Raw genomic sequence first — 21,482 nt, 5'->3', positions numbered from 1 at the left:
TTCAGGAAGCTGAGACTGTTTTTTTCCTTATTTACCTGAAAATCCACTTAGTGGTAACCCGCTGATTCGGGGTTGACTCCAGACTGGTTCGAAGCCTGAGTATTTATTTATTTTTTTTATTAAGGAAACACTTCTACCCCTAAGCTAGCAGTTGTGTCTTTTTGGTCTACTGTTCCTACTTAATTGCATTTTACTTTAAGGTAATTCATTCATTCCTATATGTAAAGAAGGCCAACTGTGCTCTCCGGCTGTGTTTTCTCTTCATGCTGGAAAGTTGGAAAGAAACTCCTCACTGTCTCTTAGTTTCCCTCGTCTCTCGTATGTGTAGAAGTTCAGTCTACACAAGTCAACCCAACTTTTGATGGTTGACTTGTCCAGCGAGAATTATGTTGAAAAGTACCAGATATTACCGGGTTTAACAGTTTTGCTAGCGTGTATTCTAGCATGTATAACATACGTGTATTTGTTGAATTAAAAGCTGGTCATTATATCATCATTTACAGCCAATTTGAGTGTGAGATTCACTCCAAGTCTGTTTCCTTCCTTTCTAAGCTGATAAAATACATCATCTACTGCTGATGCAGGATTGCTGTAAGACTTGAGTGCTTTAGTAAGGTCTGATTTTTTTTTTTTTCTTTCTTCTTTTGTGCCATTGTCCTCCCAGATCCGTATCCGTGACCCCAATCAAGGTGGCAAGGATATCACAGAGGAGATCATGGCAGGGGGTTCAGGGAGCAGGAATTCAACGCCTCCTGTCGGTCCCCCCCTCCTCTACACCAACCCCACCACAGGTATGGCTTACTCTGGAATATCCTCACTCACCTCTCACCTGCAGTAGTTACGTAGAAGTATTTAGAGAGGTGCAAGGTTTCATATTACTTGATTGTAGTGTGAGCTCTCTGCTCTAATCTCCTCTCTGCCACCGTGTGTGTCAGACAGGATCAGTTTATTCAGCCATCTTGCCCTATCATAAGAAATTCATGAGGGCTTTCAGCCCAGAATGTTACATGCCTGTTGTATTTTAATCATGGCCAATATTCAAAAGTAAATCTTCGAACATTTATTGTGTTCATTCCCTTGGTTTCTCAGCCTGTTTCTGGGAGCATAAAAGTTAAAAAGCCCACATAAAGATAATAACAAAGTTACATCATTATTAAATGCCACATACAGTATGTGTAGATATGGAGGTGGTTCATAACTTGTAAATATCACTCTGCATGTGATGGTCTCATACCAATAAGTAAGTTTGTTGTAATCTTGTTTAACAGCTCTTGTTAATCTTAAACCTGCTTTTCTTCCTTTCACTGTTTCTGTTCATTCACTACCTTTTACAGTAGATTGCATATGTAATTTCTTTATACTCCTACTCCTTCCTCAGAATCCACTCAGGTTGCAGATTGTACTAACTCTGTTCAATCTATTCTTGCGCAAATAAACAAAATAAAAAATTGAATTTGTTTGGCATCCTGCTAAGATAAATATGGAAATGTGTTGGTACTCATTCCTGGTCTTTACATCGCTGACTACTCATACTGCTGCTTTATAAAAAATGAAAAGTACCCCTGGTTTATATGGAAAATCTAGTGTTCTAATTCTATTTACACATTTTAATAAAAGGTAAAAAGAAAAGCCCAAATGAGACAGATTCCCTGGATTCTGAATTCTGAGAGGGATGTTAGGACTTCTTCCTCCCTGTGTCCTTCTGTGGATGTTAACAGTGTCTTTCCTCTTTTTCTCTGTCTTTTTGTGCCCCCTCCCAATTTCATTTTTAATGCATCTACCCCCTTTTCGCTGTGCTTTAATTCCGCATCGTCCTGAGCTTCTCCTCTCCTCCTGCCATTCCTCTCGCATCCCTCATTCTCCGTCTTTCTGTTTCTCCTGTCTTGTCTTTCATCTCTCTTATTCTACCTTGTTGGACTTCTTATTTTTGCTTAATTCTGCATTTGGGCTTGTTTATTTGTTTGTGTGCGTGCTTGCCTGCATCTTTGTGCCTCTCTTTCTGGTTTTCTGTGTTGCTAGTTTTTATGGCCGCACCCTCATTATCCTCACATTTTCTACCTCAAATCGCAGCAGCCGAGCAGCAGCCAGACTCCGGAGCAGCAGCAGCAGCAGTCGCAGCCTCAGCCTCAGCCTCAGCCTCCTCCGCAACAGCAAACCCATCCTGGAAACTACACGTTGGAGTCACCACAACCACCGCAGTCCCAACAGTCTCAACAGCCCCAGCAGCCACAGCAGCCGTTGACAGCTGTGGCTTCAGACACCAAACCAGGGCCAGGTCTGCCCCAAACGCTTCTTTTGTCCTTAAAAGTCATCTAAAACTCCCCAACACATAGGGGCCCAATCCTATTACACTACATAATACATACATGCATATGTAACTATAGGTACGTACATATGGTAAAAACATGCCATTAGGTGCTCAAAAAATACTAACGTAATGTAATTGATGAATCAATGATTTTACTGCCCTAACTCTTTATCTGTAACGGCAACCAGCGTTTCCCTATAGCTGTATTTCTTTTGATCTTGGTGATTATCAGATATTTTAAAGATCACTTTGACACATTGCACATTGAGTGCTTTCACTTTCATTTCATGTTCAAATGAGTATTGAATCAACAGCGCCTCCTGCTCTTCCTGTAAATACCTGTAAGATTTGACAAGCTTTCACGGGAGTTTCTCTGTTAACAATATCTTGTGCAAATGGTTGAATTTTGGTCCCTCTTGTTTGTTTTTTTAATTTATTTATTTGGTAATGTTTTAACACAAAGCTGTGTTTATACATGATTCTGATTGGAAAAACCTTGAGCTGTGCTGACCGAATTCTGAAACCATTTTTCTTCCTCCTCTTAGATGACTTGCCAAAATTGGAGCCAGTTGCCCAGAAGTCTTCCTCACCTGGGCTTGTGCAGCCTGACGCTCCCTTGGAGAGACTGGAGGCCAATACTCCTGCATCTGAGCCCTCTCCTGCTCCCGAGCCCGAGCTTCCCTTCCCTGCTTCTCTGGCACGCCCTGTCACTCTCCCAGTTGCAGTCGCCAACACTAGTGAACGTCCCTCAGCCAGGGAGTCCACTACTTCAGCATCTTCTCACAGCGCCTCCTCCTCTGCTGGGGAGAGCAAGCCCTCTTTGGCACCACCTCAGATGCCCAACACAGACAAGCCTCTTTTAGATGCCCCACGAACTTTAGCTGCCTCTCCATCGCTGGCACCCAAGGCTTTGAACGGCCTTGCAGACTCTGGGACTGAGCTGGACACTCAAGCTCATGAGCCTTCTCTCCAGCCCCAGGCCTCTGCTCCTGCTTACAGAGAGCTCTCCTCCTCTGAAACGTTGCCCTCTGATGTGAGGCCAGAGGTGCCCATTGCTGCTACGCTCTCCCCTATGGCACCTGTGGCTGTGGTGCCAGTCACCCTGACCTCAAGCCCTGTCCCAACTCTGCCAGTTATGCTCCCTCCTGGCCTTCCGCCTCTAGTGCAGGCCACAGCAGAGGCTGATGAGCTGAGCAAGTCCTTAGACACTAAAGACCTCATCTCTAGAGGAGGGGCAGAGGCACACGCTGGTGTTACTGACAGCAAAACAGAGTCCCAGCAACAAGCACTCACCAGGAAGAGTCCTATTACGGGTACTGTGTCTATTTAAGTTCTTGATTGCATGTGGCATTTTAAAAGCGTGCTATAAACTAAGTGGCAGTGACAAGCCAATGAGTGGCTGTTTTATGAGTCCATTACTATTTTATGATGTTATACATAAATAGCTGAATTAAGTGGGCCTTGGGTACATCCATAAGGCACGTTTTTGCAGATAATCTCTTTTCAAACACTGTGCTAAAATAGCTGATCCTCAGTAGGCCACAATCAAACAAAACATAACACAGGAAAAGGAAAGGAAGTCAAGTCATGGAAATTAGGGGAAATATTTTTAACACTTTCTTGTTTTTACTTGTTTGATAGCAAACATGGGCTTTTTATGAAATCTTTATTTATTTTGAGTGACTGAATAAACTGAGGGTCATGTTCGTGTCACACCATTTCGACATTGCACCCACTGAATGTCGACCTTTTATTTTCATTTCTCTCTATGAATCTTGTTTGTTTTAACTGGATCTGGATGCAGACCTTTAGCTGAAATAAGCAAATTTAGCTAGTCTCCCTTTAACTCAGTCTTCTTCTGGTTGTCAAAATTTTCAAACTGAAGGTTAGAGCCATATTAAGGACAGCTCCTCTCTTTGAAATCATAGAGACAGTAGTAAAAACTGTCTGAAATGGAGCATTGATTGATTGATAAAACGTAATGGGTTTGTAACTTGAGTAAAAAGATGCTTTCCTTGCCATCATTCTTACTAAATCAAATTGATCTTTTAAATCCCTCATGACTTGCTTGTTTACTGACTGGCTGCAAGTGATTTTAAGTTCCTGCGTTTCTGTTTCCCTGTAGTTAATCAGACTGCTTCTGCAATACCAAAGACCTGGAGAAAACCAAATGAAGGGACCTCTACTGGAGATGCACCTCAAAATGTGGATGAGGTAAGAAGTTGGCCTCTTAACTCATAATTCAGGATGAAGAGAGGAAAGAAAACCTAGGAATTGAGCTTGACATCAAATTGTAGATTATTTTTTATTAGCCTCTGGAGAGAAGTGGCTTATAGTCTGTGGACAAATAAACAATAATTTTTTGAGATATTGTGATTTTTTTTTCCTCCAAAATAGTTTTTATTGTGTCTCAATTCATTTTGGAGTAGTCCTGCAAAGTGTTACAGGAATGTGAGAGGGAGAGAGGAGGAAAGGCACAATGTGGGCAATAGTTCAAGTGGAAAATGTTTCCACATGTGTGGTTAGGGAAGCAGACATAAATGACTTTGGGGTGTTGTTATCGTCAGCAAGGAGTTATCCATCATCTCCACTGCTCAGCCAGCCCACTGCATGTAAAACCATCTCCGTTCCACTCTCGTTTCCTTTCTTTTATGGTTTTGCACAGGCTTGTTGCTGTGGCGGAGTTCTAACACCGCCAAATACTGGCCAACAAATAAAGGGCTTTAAATAGCTTATTTTTAGTCTATGCTGAACAGGTTTTATGAGCCGTTTTATTCAAAAAAACAAAAAGAGTCACACAGAGAGGTTTTAAACATAAAACCTTAGGAGCGTAGATAATAAATAAGCCTAAAACAGTTCATTATCTGTTTCTGTTCTCAGCTCATCTCAGTGCTGGAAGCCAGAAGTTTATATGTAAAAATAGAAGGTTTAGTAACAGATACATTAGTATAGTATACACAAAGCACACGAGGAGACAAACACAAAGAGTCCAAAGAGGAAAAAAAGAGAGGAAACCCTTTACACTGACTGAAAATATTGTGGTGTTTCAGAGTGGTGTTTCCCTGCCATGTATAAGTGGTGTTTCAGAAAAGATCTCCACACCTTTGGCACTGTTTGATTTGAATTTTTTTTAGGTCTCTGATGAAGGTTATACTCTGTGTGTAGCTGTCTTGTACCATGTCCTAGCATTATTGTTTTCCCTTCCCATGCCACCTGCTGGGCTGCGCTCATACTGCACTAAGCTGTCTGAGTACGCTTCAGTTTTGTTTCCACATCTCAACTTTTGTCTGGCACCCTTTCTCTTTTTCTTTCATGGTCAAGGTTTTTTAAGAGCACGGTGAGGTTGATTTTAGAAATTTAGTTGTTTAATTTAGACAATTTTTAGAAGTGGTGACACACCTTGTTATAGATTTGTAAACTTTGATGAAGGTAGCTGTTAAAGCATATGAGTCCCATTCTCAAGAATAGCAGTCACACTGCATACATACCTTGGCCAAGTTCAGCTGAACCGCTTAATGTTGTTTGGGTTCTGCATGCAGCAATCACACTAGTGAAATGAGCTATATTGTCGGGGTGAAATGTGCTGTTATTCCCTAAAACTGCATAACTAACCAAAAGAAAGGTGAAGAATACAGCGGGTTGTTTACTAAACAAGCTTTTCCCATACATCAGCCAAAAGTGAAAAGGTTACATCCTTATATAATAACCTAATGGAATTTATATTATAATACAAGTATTATAGTTGAGTTGATAGTAGACTGTATTTGTATTTTATTTGTTCTGCTGTATTACTCAGAGGAAGTTCAGTGCTTCCTGTTGTGCTGTTTATGTGCATAGATGGCGTTTGAGTCTCCACGATAAGGACTGCTAAAAGCACTGGGTATTCAAATTCTAGTTAAATGACTGTGGGGACAGGGTAAAGGGGAATAAATGATACCAGCAGGATGTCTTTGAACGCTGTCACCATTGATGCAGTCTGTTAAAAGCAGCATGTTGTGCTTCAGTTTTCACATTTTCTTTTTTTATGAAGTATCATTTTGGTGTGTAATATGTAATGGACTTCCAGATGTTTATTTTACAGTAAATATGTATATATTTTTTGGCACTTGAAACCTGTATAATAATTTCCTGGAGAGCTGCAGAACAGTAGCTTCTGAGCAGATTTAATATACTGGTCTATCCTGAAAATAAACAGGTAGACCTTAATTTAATCAGTGAATACCCATTTCAAAGCTAAGCTTTCATTTACAAGTGTGCCCTGCAAATACGTTACAGGTACACCTTAAAAATATATGTTTAAGTGTAACCCTAACCCTAATTTAAACACGCTCAGACCATAATGGAATCTTGCCTCCTCATAGGATGAGTCTAAGCCAGTAGATCAGCCTGCTGGAGACCAGGCTGTGCAGTCAGCTCCTCTGAGCAGCAGCCCAGCGCCCCTACCATCAGCCTTCACCTCTGCCCCTGCTCCTGCTCCTGGTAGCAGTCTAGAAGCTGATGGAAAGTCCACTGCTCCGGAGGAAAATGGTGAAGCAGAGTTGGAGCCAATCAGGAACGGAGCAGGCCACACCTCGGAGACGGAGAGCAGCGACAGCGGAGCCACCCCTGGAGACAAGGAGAACTCCACTGGAGCTCCTCCAGACATGGAAGGTGAGAAGGACCACAGTCTGTGTGAACAACGTTTTTAAATGACCCATGGCAAAATGAAAATCCAGGGAGCAAAGGATTGAGTTCTGGATTTACAAATAAAAATATTTGTCTTTATATTTCTATATTTAGAGCTTCCTCTATATGAAAAGCTCAGCACTTCTTTTTCTCATATCTGTTTATCCTTTTTTTTCCCCTTTACTTTCCTCTTCAATCCTGCTTGGCTGTCCAGACCTGACTGAACCCAGTGGGAAACGTCAGTATAACAGAGAGTTTCTGTTGGGCTTCCAGTTCATGCCTGCCTGCATACAGAAGCCTGAAGGGCTCCCACCGATCAGCGATGTGGTGCTGGACAAGGTAAGCTACAGATAGCCCAGCGGTCTTGCAGAATTTATAAAGCTTTAAACAGCCTGACATCTGTGTAAATAAATAGATTGTTGAAAATGTTGTCAGGTTTTTATTTTTTATTTTATTTTTTTTAGCAAATATGTAACTTCCTTGACAGGCCCATCTCTGTTGTCTTGGGCTAATCCTTTCTTTATTTTTTCCATTATTGTTATTTATTCCCAGAAGCAGACTTGTTGTTACCAGACTTCAGCTGACATTTAGCTAAAATCCCAAATGTATCACCACTCTCTTATCACTTAAATAATTTAGTGACAAAAAAATAATAGGTTTTGGGCATCTTTGTCTGAGGAGGGCATATTGATGTGTGCGTTATAAAGGTGCTCAGTGAGTCTTTAGGCCTCAGAACATTAAGAAGCAAACAAAACAAAAGCAGTGTCTCATTTTAGTTGGAGGACTTTGATGGTACAATGATTAGTATTGTCACCTCACAGTAAGAAGGTTCTTGGTTTTAGCCTCCTTGTTGGTTGGGGCGTTGCTGTGTGGCGTTTGTGCCTGCATGAAATCCCTCTGTTAGTTTTTCTTCCCACACAGTCCAAAAATATACTTGGTCGATTGGTGTTTCTAAACTGGCATTAAGTGCGCATGTTAGCATGTGGTTGTCTGTGTTAACACTGTGATGGACAGGTAACTTATCCAGGTCATATCCCCCTGCTTGGATGAGGAGCTAAGAAAATGAGTGGATGGACTTCTCTCCTCCTAAAGCAGGCTGTAGTGTAGTAGCTGGAGGCCCATGGTGGTCATGAGGTGTATTAAATTTAGCTCTCGCTTTGGCAGTGCTCGAAGCAAGAGCTGTCCCTTTCACTATCGATGGACTTTCGGGTGATCTGCAACTCTCCTAAACCGTATGAAGGGAATAAATGCAGTATGATGCGGTTCTGCTCCCTTCAAAGTCACCAAATCACTGCAGCAAAATCCAAAAGACTGGATTTTAAATAGCATACACCAGTGAATGACGAGTCTTGATGGTCTCTGGCAGCATGTATTTGAAAAGAAGCGCAGTTGCACTCACGGCAGGGGGTGGAAGAGGTGTGCTGCTGACCCCTGATCTGAAGGTATTAACAAATGTTCTCCATGATGTAGACTAATTCCAAACAGTCAACTCTATCTCATTGATCTGAAAAATATTTGTGGTTTCGGCTTCTCAAAGGTGAAGTTTAAAGCGTTGTGCATTTATTGTCATTTGGGTTTTAGACTGTTGGTCGAGGAAAAAAGAACAAACATAAAACACAGAAATCACAGCAGGCTCTGGGCATTATTCACAATGCCATTGTTTTTAAAAGATTAAAAAATAATGGTGCTGAAAACAATCATTAATTGTAGCATTAGTTTCAAATAAACCTTTTTTTGTGAAACGGATGAAAAGGATTTTTTAACCACATGTCAACAGGCAACAATAGACCTTATTTTAGTTTGTGAGTTTCTGCGTTGGATCAAAGATACAAGTTCGGTTTGTTCCTCCAATCCACACATATGTATGGGTGGAGCATATGGCCTGCAGAAATGCTGTTTTGATTAAAATCACATTGCTATTATGTCACACTTGGCAGTGTCAAGAGCACATGCCCCTCCCCCATCTCTCCAAAAAGAACAACCAGACCGGCGAACAGTTGATTGGTACAATCCCAAAGTCTCATTTTCTCTGTGGGAGAAAGTGAAATCTCACTGGAAAAGAGTCGAGAGGAAGTCAAGGACAGCTGAAAGACAAAGAGCTGGATTTGTTCTTCTCTCCTCCCCCACAACTATCTCGCTCTCTCCTGCGTTCCTTTCTTCTGTCCTCCCCTTCCACATCTGGTTCTGACTTTTCTTACTGTGCGGCCCGCAGAACAAGCCGAGCATAATTTATTACCAGTGCTGGAAGAACACATAAACCATAGACTGATAATGTAGTATGACTGTCATTTATTGGAGGCCACCTTTAAAAGTGACTACCGGGTTAGAAATTCATCCTTCCACACACACAAACACACTCACACACACTCATTAGGCTCATCTTGCCCTGTTGCCAATATTACCAGATTACCAGAGTATCACTGCTCCCCCTGCTGTTAGGGTTACCTTGTGTGTTTATGTGTGTCTACGTGTGCGTTTGATGGCATATTCTGTATGTTATGTTTCATGCAGATGAACCAAAACAAGCTGCCGTCTCGAGCGGTGGATTCCAGGGTGATTTCCAGAGGACCCGATTTCACACCTGCTTTCGCAGATTTTGGGAGACAGATGTCTGGAGGACGAAGCTCTGCGGTGAGTCACACATGTACTCGCACAAGCTGCCACAGTCATTCATAAAATCCCACTCACACTGCTTCTACTCCAGTGTACAGTGTAACACAGTTGTACACTTGTCAAGACTGAATTAACCTAATCAAGTGTGCCCCTATTAATAATCCATAGGGTTAATGCAGTGTTTCTTACAGGGCTGGGTTGCACTCACGTTTGTCTGCATTCTGTGTTAACGTTCACTGCACCATGAGTGATGTGCTTAAGGGCAGGGTTTTGTATGCACAATGGAAATCTTAAAAAGAAAACCTATAACTACAAGATCAATATATGAGACTCGATATGAAAGGTTAACATCTTTTAACATTGTCAGTTAGCTGGATGTTGAGAAGTTAAAGGAATACAATATTTTATAATCTATATAATATAGTTTACAATTTTTTTATTTTCTTATTTGCAAATATTTTATTTTATTCATTAATTTGCGATGAATTAATCATTCTTAAATTGTAGTACTGTGTTAAATCTATGGCAGGAATTGATAATAGATCTGTTGGGTAATATTATGTGCAAGAATAACACAATTTATTGATTAGTACAAGAGTAATACCTCTGAAACAAAGTGTAATAGAGTGTAATTTGATTTAGCACGCTAATACATGACACCGGCGGAATATAAGCTTAACATGCCAACACACAAGTATATATACAAACAATACCATCAGCCACCACTGTGTGGGGATTCAGTGCAGTATGCATTATAATCAGATGCCTCTCCCGTGAGTCTCCCATCCCTCGATATGCTCCAACTTCACTACCTTGAGATATAATTGGCAGGAACCAGCTCTCCACCTGATGCGGGTCCTCTATTAACTGTCACTAGTTGTATCCCAAGACATTTGTGTTTGAGTCAGATGATTGCAGGATAAGATCCTCTCTGGAAAAGCAGCCAAATGATCCAGAGGATCTCCACAAAAGCAACCTGGCCAAGAAGCTAGCCAGCACGGAAAACACGAGACAGGAAGTGGTAGGGCTAGCTGGTCAGGTGCATTTGAACTTTCAAAATAACAATGGGAGGAACTTCCACTGGCAAGTCAATCACAATCAAACGAATAAAAAATGCTAAAGAGAGTCACGGAAAATATTTGGGTGGTTTGTAGCCTCCCGAAACACTGCAGTCTATTTAAACAGAGCTGGAATAATTTATACTTCTATGAGTCTTTCCATGGTATGAGCCGAACAGCAGCTAAAATTGCAAACGCTGCCTCCTGGTAGTCGTGTTGTTTGTTTCCTGTTATTTTTATTATTTTTTATTTAATTAAGTCATGTCATTAGCAATGTTAACTCTCTCTTGATTTCTTTCATTACATTCACAGATAATGAGCATTGGGCAACGACGGCCTCCACCCAGGAAGATCATCATGAACGTGGTGGTGAATGATGATGTTCAGCTAAAAAAAGCAGAGAATGCCTGGAAGCCAGGCATGAAGAGAGAGAGCCTCGCAGAGGATCCAGAGATTCAGAAAACACAGGCAAGGACAAATATACCATACACAGCCAGCAAAACACACAAAACAATACAGAAAATAATACAGCAAAATTAGCCACCTAAATAATTAAACCTACCACTAAATGAACTCAATCAATATACAGTGTCTGATTGATGAGCTGAGTTATTAAGTTCCATTTATGATTGCGTGATGGCTTCCCTACAGGAGCTCTTCAGGAAAGTACGGAGCATCCTGAACAAGCTGACGCCTCAGAAGTTCAACCAGTTGATGAAGCAGGTAACAGACCTGACCATCGACACAGAGGAGAGACTCAAAGGCGTCATCGACCTGGTCTTCGAGAAGGCCATCGATGAGCCCAGCTTCTCCGTGGCTTATGGAAACATGTGCCGCTGCCTCGCCACGGTAAGCCAATCACTGTCTTGATCAAGACGCAGAGCTGTGGTTGTATTAGGTATATTCATTCTAAGTTACTATTATACTATTCTATTATATTGTTTGTATTATAAATATTGCATGTAATTAAAAATGGGTTTAAATTGACTTTTTACATCTAAAGGGTGTGCTTTTGTATAATGGGTTTTTTTTCTTTAGTATAACATGAAAACTACTGAAGTTGTTTTGGTCTTAAAAGATTTTTAGAGATGTTGTCTTTTCTCTAATTTCTTTTTACTACAAACTTTGTTCACGTACAGCTCAGAGTGCAGATGACAGACAAACCCAACACCACAGTGAATTTTCGCAAGCTGCTGCTAAATCGCTGCCAGAAGGAGTTTGAGAAAGACAAGGTGGACGATGTGGTGTTTGAGAGGAAACAGAAAGAGCTGGACTCTGCTGCATCGGTATGTCATCTGTGACTTCAGAAGTATTACTTTGGATTTTATTTGGACTATACATTCCTCGCAATATAAGATTTTAAAAGTTTAATGTTTCCTTGTTTTCTTTAGGTGACTGAGCGTGAGCGACTTCAGGAGGAGCTTGAGGAAGCAAAGGACAAGGCCCGGCGGCGTTCAATCGGCAACATCAAGTTCATTGGCGAGCTTTTCAAGCTCAAGATGTTGACAGAGGCCATTATGCATGACTGTGTGGTCAAGCTGCTCAAGAACCATGATGAGGAGTCCTTGGAGTGCCTGTGCAGGCTACTCACCACTATTGGCAAGGACCTTGACTTTGAAAAGGCAAAGGTAAGCTGGCGGAGAAGTTAAGTAGTTAATATGTAGTTATAGCTAATAGTTCAACTATTAAGTTTAATAGTGAAGTTTAAGTGTCTTCAGTGTTTGGGGAAGTATTTAGTTACCTGCTGAGACTTCAAATGAAAAGCTAACACTTGAAACAGGAGGAATTGCTTTCAAATAGTGATAAACAATTAGCATAAAACACCTCAGAAGCTCCAAATTGACAATGTCTAACCTTGTCTGTGTAAGCTTTGCAGAGAAATTTACATCCAAGGTGTAAAAATGTGGTTTTATGTTCATATGGACTAGAGTGTTTTGTTTTGGGGGGGGGTTGGCTGCTGTTTTTTTTCCTGGAAACAAGCATTGAATCCAAGGCATTTTATTTTGGTGTTATACAAGTTTATTAATAGTTAGCTTAGAGATGCTGGTATGCACATTTAACTTATAGACAGAATCAGTTAGCTGTCTCCTGTTTCCAGTATTTATGCCAAGATCAGATAAGTCTCTGCTGATAATTGGTACAGCAGTGTGGTATCAGACTGAGGCTATGAAAGTGAATCGGTGAAGGTGGATGTGATTGACAGTTACAGTAATGTTACATTTACATTGATTCGTACATACTAGCAAAAACCTGAAGGCTGTTGGTGTAATGTGCTACACGCACAGTCTTGTTCATTACATATTCAGAGGTGATTTGACATTGCAGCGAGACCTTGAACAAACCTTTTATCTGAGGCTGTGTTAAAAACTTAAAGCCAGACTCAGAAATGAAAGTGAAAGAGTTCAGACAATATTTGGACGGATAGAGTCAAAGGTGAATCAATTTATATTTATGACACAGGCATGGCACTTTGACATCATTATGCCTGTGCTAATATCCACCAAGGTAAGCTTTGGCTGTGCAGCAGTTAAGGAATCTGATGAGGTGAGATGAGGTGATTCTGGTTTACAGCAGCACAAATTCAAGAGACATAAAAAAAGACGTTCTGGTGGGATTTGATCCTTCAACAGTTTGGCTACATTCAGTTCCAGAGGCAGCAGAGAAGCTGTTTATATAGGTTATGAGGAAACAGGGATATCCCCACAGTGTCTCTGCAGTCGATGCGCTGCTTTGTTCTGTCTCTCCTGTAGATATCAGTGACTCTCAGCTGGTCACAGAAAGAGTCCTTAGATGCTTGGAGAGACATAACTGACCTAAAGGCCATACTGCTCTCTGCTGCACTGTGATGTGTGGTTTGATCCTTGTCATGTACCAGTCACCCTACAAAAGACAGGTCCTCTGACCAGCAGGGAAAACATCTAGGACTGTAGTCAACCAAGGAAAATCTCAACAGACTGTTATCATACCTGTTCTTTAACCAAAATGACTGCAGGGGAGGGGGTTGTGTGTTTTTATATGAGTCACAAACAGACAAATAAAACTGGTGTTTGCAGTGTATTAAATCATTTAAACCTCGCTATGTTAAACTGAAATTACAACAACAGATGCTGGAGCTGGTGAAGCTGTGGCTGAAAGCCTGTGCCATTACAAAACTATTATTAGGTTAAGTGTATTTGAAATATGCCTGTTCTGATATGTTCACAAAGCCTGAAGAGGTAATCAAGGAAGCTGGTGGAACATTCGAGCACAGACAACTTAGTGTTTCAGCTTAATGAAAGCTGAGCTGTGATTTTAAAATTAGAAGATTTTGTTCACCAAAACTGAAGCCCAAACAACAGCAAGTCTCAAACTTCATCTGATTCCATCAAAATAGAATGATTGCATGATTATTTTTTGGTTTTGCCATTTTGTCCATTTCTCTGAATTAACAAAAGTTCCTGTTTTGTAATTACAGAACAGTCTCTGCAGTGACTTACCAGAAGTTTTTCTCTACTTTTTCATATTTACATATTTAGGCCTAAAGACTTTCATTTACTACTGCAACAGCATCTCTTTATCATGAAGAAAAACTGAGATGTACTGTTAAAATCACACTTGTTTTTCTTATGTTGAGATATGTCAAGGATTAAATGTGTAGTTAAACTTCTTTACACTAACAGAAGGGGGAGTTTCACTGGTCTGGCACACATAAGCTCAAGCTGGGCTGTATGTGGCCCACAATGTAAAACGAGTTTAACATCCCTAATTTAAAACATCAACATCTGTAAAGTTGTTATAAAGGGGGGAAAGTCTTTATAGAGGCCTCAACCAGTTTATGCTAGGTTGTTAACATGTTTTTAGTGCTGTGAAGTTGGGTATTTTAACATGGGTTGTCAGCAGTGAACAACACAGACCAATTTTTGTTTTAGGCACTTTAGCCTTGGCTTCATGTTTCAGCTCCAGAAGTTGCTGCTTGGTTTTCTTTGACATGGTTTCAGTTCATTTGTAGCAAAAGTTCAGTAAATGTGAACATTAGACTAGTTAGACAAACCTAATGATGACAGCTGAGTCCACAGTTGTGATATTTGGGTCTTTGTTTGTCTTTTTTAACATGTAGTGTTTTCCTCCTGCTGTCAATAACCAGCCCCACAGTGCCACTTCAGCCTACTGGTTGAGCAGTGAGCATATGCCATAAAGCTTAAATGCAGCGGCCTGGGTTTGAGTCCAACCTGTCGCCCTTTGCTGTTGGTGCTCCTCCGCTCTTCCTCCCCTCTTTTCTATCAGCTCTGCACTACTGGACTGTTACTGTAGATAGAAGCAGAAATTCCCCAAAAAGTTACCAAAGAGCCAACCAATTGGCGCAAAGACTGCACCCTTACAAACTTTTATGAACTCAGCGTAACCACTTAAATCTGCTTTGTTTGCTTCTGGAATATGTTGAGGGCCATTTTAAACATTAAATCCCAAAGAATTTGATCATAAATCAGCCATTGTTCCCTTTTTAGATGAGTTTTATCTTGTTTAATGTCATTATTTTCAGAACATGTCTGTTTAATGGCGAGCTATTACATCGAATTGAGTCCATTCATCTTGGGTTATTACAGTTTTTGTTCTGCTGCGTCCCAAAATGTTCCCATTTAATGTTGGTTGGTCAGGGCAGCACCCGCTCCACGTAATAAACTGAACAATCAGTCAGTAGAATGAAATAATGTGAATCACTCAGACCTGCTGTCCATTAAAGAAATTGAAAATTTAACCTTCGTATCTCAAATGAACCTTGTCTGTCTCTTTCATCAGCCCCGGATGGATCAATATTTCAATCAGATGGAGAAAATCGTCAAGGAGAGGAAGACTTCATCTCGGATACGGTTCATGCTACAGGACGTTATAGACCTGAGATTGGTGAGTGTGTGCATTTCTGATATTTGTTTTCAGTGGAGAACCCAGCCCATGTTTAGATGAACTAATTATGCCCCCACCCCCCCACCCCCACTGAGGTTTCTTTCATTGATTTTTCTGACATGTTTCTCTGAAACATGCAAGATATCAGTGTTTTGATCTAGCATTGCTCAAATGATATCTACTCCACCTCTGAATTTTTACACCTAACGGGAAAATACACAGTAACAAACCTCAAACATACATGAACCTGAAGTATTTAAATACCTGACCTTGTTTATGCTTGTATGTGTTGATCACTTTTTGCTGTACACTTTATCTGTTTTTTCTCAAAGATATTTTTATTGAATTGAAGCAACAAAGAAAAACAGATACACACAGAGTTGTTAAACAACAAACAAGCAAGTTTCACAGTAACTGTATGAACTGAAATATTAGAATACAGATTAATGACACACTCACATACTTTATCTGTTTGTTTGTTTTTTTGGTAATGAACAGAGGCAACAAAGTTCCCATAGATCATGAAAAGGCATTTTAGTGTTTTGGTTTTTTTTTTCAATTTAAAATCTCTGTCTTAAAATATGGTGGCCAGTTAGCTCAGAATAAATGTATTGTTGGCTAACAGCAAAATCAAGATGGGGAAATTTTACTAAAAAATTATTTGACAAAATACCTCAACTATATCGAAAAAGCTAACAAGTTTTATCTCTAACCCTGAGGAGTTGGTGTGCTTTTGTTTTTCTTCAGTCTTGGTTGTTAAGTTTGTTTTAAATTTAATTCCAAATGTGGCAAAAAAATGTTGTAACAAGTCTTAAATCTAGGTTGTCTTAAGCTGTGGGAAATTTAGAAGAGAAGCATTAGTAAAAAGCTGCTGGTGTTTGTTGTCTTCTAAATAAGCATTGATGTTTATTCACTGCAGTGCACAAAAACATTAGACACTGCCATAAATACTACTGTGTATATTCCATTCAATTTTGTAGATATAGCACCACTTACTATGCCACTATGCCCAGTTATTATTTTATCACTGTTTGCAAAAACCTCTGAAGAAATTTATGTGGAGTCTGGTGTGAGTGTCAGTTACCAAATCAGTTAACAGGAAGTGGGGTATAAACCATTCCCAGTGATTCTGACTTGCTAACAAGGTGCAACACAGTTTTTAAAAAATATATCCTTAACACTTGTACAGAAGCTGCGTGCATCTACTGCTTTATTTATTTGATAAACTGATCAGATTGAGAGTTTAATTATATAGACGTCAAAAACCTATAAACACGTCTAGTTTAGAAATTGGAAGTTGTTGATTGGAAAACACCTTCATATTAAAAATGAGAAGAGGTTCACAAGTAATAAATCCACCTTTAAAGCTTGGGTGTGCGGTTTATTTTCCCCCTTGTTAATTGCTGCTGTCTCTGGACCCAACCAGCATCTCAGTGATGGGTGCTTCATTCATCTGTATGCATGACACCAAAACCATCTATGCTAACATGAAAGTCCAGTTTGAGAACGGTCAGCTGTCTCCACACAAAGATTTTAACTGTTCTCACATTTGCTCACATTTATACACTGGCTTTTATGGGTTTTTGTGTTTGTGGTTTAGCTGTTGTAGCCTGAATTTAAAAGCCTAATGAAAATGAGACAGAATTGTAGGTTCAGCTTTATACATATATCAAACCTCATCTGTGGTGTCGCTGTTAAGGTTGATATTGTGTTTTTCCTGTAGCTGCATCTGCATTGATTAAGCTGAGATTGCTCCTTAACTCTAGCCTGACACAAGTTGTTTGAATCAGCGTCAGCATCTCATACACAAAGGAGGAAAAATTCAAATTCCTGCTGTGCTACGTTCCTGTCAAATTTGAAATTGAAATGAGCAAGAACCTACTTTGTTTAAAAACAAAAACCTTCATGCTGAGCGTCATAGACACACACACACAGATATTGATAACAAATGATGGGCTGTCGCAAGTTGAAAACCTTGTTAACACATCTTCTGTCAGGTGTGGTCACTCAAATTATTAGTGATTTTCTTTTGTGACTGACAGCTTTTCATATATGATCTGATCTGTGTGTCATGATAAAACAAGGGAAATACGGTAATTACTCTGGCTGTTGTTTCAGTTGGTTTATACCTGACTGACACTGTTCGGTGTATTTTATGAATCTAGTGTATTTTTCTCCCTTTTCTAGCACAACTGGGTCTCCAGGAGAGCTGACCAGGGCCCGAAAACAATTGAGCAGATCCACAAAGAGGCTAAGATTGAAGAGCAGGAAGAGCAGAGAAAAGTGCACCAGCAGCTGCTCTCCAAGGACAGCAAGAGGCGGCCAGGTCAGGCCTGCAGTCTAAATCCTCTTTAAGGCTTAGAGTCATATCGGCACAGCTACAGTGACTCAGGAAGCCTGCAAGTATACAGGCAGACTTCCTGTCCCTATAGCCTGCAGAGATGCTATTGTGCCCAGCAGCAGAAAGGAAGCCCCCCTACCCCCTCCCATCTGTCAGCTGACCTATAATATTTCATCATGTGTTTCATGCGTGTCTGAAATGATGAAAAATATTCAGAATTGTCGCTGAATTCCCACAGAACTATATTTTTCCTGCTTTATGCCCCTTAGATCCACGAGATCAAAGAGATCAGCGTGGGCAGAGAGAAGAGACCTGGAACACTGTGCCTATGACGAAGAACAGCAGGACCATCGACCCCAACAAGATCCCAAAGATCTCCAAGGTGAGACGTGCTGCCCATGCTGGTCATAGCCTGAGATAAGTTTCAGCCATCAGTTAGAGCGCCACCAGCTGGAAACACAAGAAAAACCTTTAATAAATCTTAAAAATATTCAATATGCTGTAAGTGGCCTTTTTCTACTGGAAAAGAAACCCCTACAGAGAGCCTGGAGTCTTCATTTAAGACTGCAGGCTGCTGCTTTTTTTGACCCACAATAGTTTATTTGCTCAGATGGCTCTCAAAAAAAGGAGAAAAAGAGAAACTTATAACATGGTCTGATTTTCACCTAAGTCAGAATTACAGACAAAACTTAACCCCACTAAACTAATAACAAAAAACCTTTCTGTCTTTATTGAACATGCAACAAGTAATCAGAGCAGCTTAGAAAAACTGTGGAAAAACCTGTAGGATTGTCAGGATACTCGAATTCCAAACTCTCTGCTGACACAAAAACATTTTTAAATATTTTATTATTCTATTAACAAGTACAACAACAAAACTAATAACATATATATTTAATTATGGTAGAAGAAGAAACTAATTAGAAAGTTAAAATGAATTTTGCTCACTTAAAGTGAACAGATCAGCTTTTCTCTGCTCCTCTGTGCACATTGCTCGGCCTCAGTCTGAAGCCCTTCTATTTCTCACGACGGAAACATATTCAATTTGACTGCTCCGCTCTCGATTTTACTCTTTATTTGCTCAGATTAGTGCTCTACACTCTGGACTCTCAGTTCAGCTACTGCTCTGCACAGCCAGCAATCCACCTGGTTTTCCACATGCTCCAAATTCTGTCTGTCACCTGACCAGCATCCCGCCATTGCTGTTTTTATTTATTTATTTATTTAAGTATTTCTAGTGGCGTTGAAATAGAGTCCTTGGTGGTTTTACGTATAAATAGTGGGGTTTGTTTTTTTCCCCCCACACACAGCAAAATTCACTATGTGACTAATAAACTCTGTGATGTCAAAACAATGACCTTTCAACTGAATTTACATATTCGGCATGTGGGCAGTGTTGCAGTAAGGCACCCCTGGCAGGTGAGCAAAGATTTTGTTGATGTGGACATGAAATCCATCCGTTTTCTTTGCACTTATAGTCGATACAATGGCAATCGAGTTCATAATGTTTCCTGTGAATACTCCCCCTCAGATCACTCAGGACATTACACTAGAACTCCTGGCTGACAGTCTCACCCCGAGGGACAAATTCAAAGTGGACAACATGATGAATGTTTCTTTTGTTTTTTTAAAAATGAACACGCACCAGGTCTCACTCCTCACCTGAGACCATGACTTTGGCCTGAACTTATCAGATGAAAACTGTTCAATCATAACTGGAGGTCTAGCGGTCAGCACCAGTGATGACTGTCCCTCACATGAAATTGGGGTCAGTTTGAAACAGAATTGATGTTTGCTCTCGGCACAAGTTTGAGCACCCAGAACAAGTGGTCCGAACTTCCAGAGTGAGATCTAAAAATAGCAGACTGTCTAAACAGTTTTTGTTGTTTTTTTTTAAGAAAAAGCATCATTATGTTGATTAGTTCTTAGAGGGTCCCTTAGAGGTCCCTCATCTGTGATGTCTGATCAATGGTGCTGAAATCTCCAGCAAAACCCATGCATGCATGCTGCCTCCTCACAGTTAGCAAAATCACTTGTTCTCAGACTGAGGAGCTTGGAGCACCCTGGGAAAGCTAAGATAAAATAATGTAATTTTGGAGGGCAGAATAGGCAAGGCAAGTTTATTTATATAGCACAATTCAACAGCAAGGTGATTCAAAGTGCTTTACAGAGACATTAAAAAACAAAAACAAATAAAAAGCATGATTGAAAATGGAAAAAAAGAAAGAAAGAAAGGATCAGTAGATAAAATCAGTAGTTAAAATGTAAGTTTTGAAATTTAAGCTTAAAGGTAAAACAGTGCAGATTTGGTGCTTTATTCAAATGCAGCTGAGAACAGGTGAGTCTTCAACCTGGATTTAAATAAACTGAGTGTTTCAGCTGATCTGAGGCTTTCTGGGAGTTTGTTCCAAATATAGGGAGCATAAAAACTGAATGCAGCTTCTCCATGTCTGGTTCTGACTCTGGGAACTGATAAAAAACAGGATCCAGATGACCTGAGGGATCTGGAAGGTTCATACTGGGTCAGGAGGTCACTGATGTATTTTGGTCCTAAACCATTCAGAGCTTTATAGACCAGCATCAGAACTTTAAAGTCTATCCTCTGACGGACCCTTTTTGGGTCTTAGTGAGGACTCAAGCAGCAGAGTTCTGAATGAGCTGTAGTTGTCTGACTGATTTTCTTTTTAGGTAGACCTGTAAAGATGCTGTTACAGTAATCAAGCCTACTAAAGATGAATGCATGGACTAGTTTTTCCAGGTCCTGTTGAGACATCAGATCTTTTATCCTTGAAATATATAAACAAAATTGCAGAGTATGGGTTTAAAAAATTTGGGCCTCAAAAAAAGGGCATGCTAGAAAAGGTTTGAAAACCTGTGAGTTAGTGAATCCGTCAAATCAGGAGGCACCAGTGATGGTGGAGGTATTAGAAATGAGCTCTAATTAGAAACCTGTCACAGACGGCGACAGTGTTTTGTTGCAGCATGTTGTGTAATGGGTCTGATGGTGTGTGGGTAATGTGCGGCTGCTTTGTTCTCTCAGATTCTCAGACTTGGCTGAACTTTCTCAGTTCTGCATTGTAATGTAAACAAATTGTGGGGTGGTTTTCATGTTGTGACAAGTTTGTTTTCCATTCAACAAGTGTTTGGTTTTTTCATTTCATGTTAAAGCCCTTTTTCAGCTGGCTGGTGTTTTCTTGTACACAGAAGATAACTGTTTACGTAGACTCAAGATGACTCTTAAGGATAATCATAACTGGGCCGAGTACATAAATGTCCCCTGTTCCCATCTACATAACTCTACATGCTCAGTTATGCATATACTGACATCCTGATGGAACTATAACTATTGCTGGGTAAAAGAAGTTAGTTCATTTTTGGAGCGCCCTCTGCTGGAAGCAGTCTGGCAGTTTTAACTGTTAGTCGATAAGAGAGAACCAAATATCCCAGAAGCTGTCTGGTATAGAGGCAGCATTTTAGGTGCTATCGTCATTTACAGCCGCATTTAACTTGATGCTTACACTCACGTTACATTTTTCCTTTGGCCTTGTAGCTGTCAGTCTTCCTTGTCCTTGCGTTTAAAATACTGCTGCTCTCCAGCTTAAAAGCAGAGATTCTG

General features: G+C 40.3%; 1 protein-coding gene across 1 annotated transcript in view; it reads left to right on the top strand.

Moving 5' to 3' along the window:
* Nucleotides 1-21,482, top strand: part of eif4g3a (eukaryotic translation initiation factor 4 gamma, 3a) — an 86,780-nt gene that overhangs the window by 39,496 nt on the left and 25,802 nt on the right. The window contains 15 exon segments of the mRNA XM_025907023.1: nucleotides 665-760; nucleotides 762-791; nucleotides 2,020-2,275; nucleotides 2,854-3,621; nucleotides 4,434-4,522; nucleotides 6,670-6,958; nucleotides 7,188-7,312; nucleotides 9,485-9,604; nucleotides 10,957-11,112; nucleotides 11,296-11,493; nucleotides 11,784-11,930; nucleotides 12,036-12,272; nucleotides 15,421-15,525; nucleotides 17,713-17,851; nucleotides 18,136-18,248. Of these exon segments, the coding sequence (XP_025762808.1) occupies nucleotides 665-760; nucleotides 762-791; nucleotides 2,020-2,275; nucleotides 2,854-3,621; nucleotides 4,434-4,522; nucleotides 6,670-6,958; nucleotides 7,188-7,312; nucleotides 9,485-9,604; nucleotides 10,957-11,112; nucleotides 11,296-11,493; nucleotides 11,784-11,930; nucleotides 12,036-12,272; nucleotides 15,421-15,525; nucleotides 17,713-17,851; nucleotides 18,136-18,248 (2,868 nt within the window).

The sequence above is a fragment of the Oreochromis niloticus genome, linkage group LG5 (assembly GCF_001858045.2).
Source record: "Oreochromis niloticus isolate F11D_XX linkage group LG5, O_niloticus_UMD_NMBU, whole genome shotgun sequence".
NCBI classification, from domain to species: Eukaryota; Metazoa; Chordata; class Actinopteri; order Cichliformes; family Cichlidae; genus Oreochromis; species Oreochromis niloticus.
Note: the sequence above shows the minus strand (reverse complement) of the source record. Positions and strands in the feature narration are given on the sequence as shown.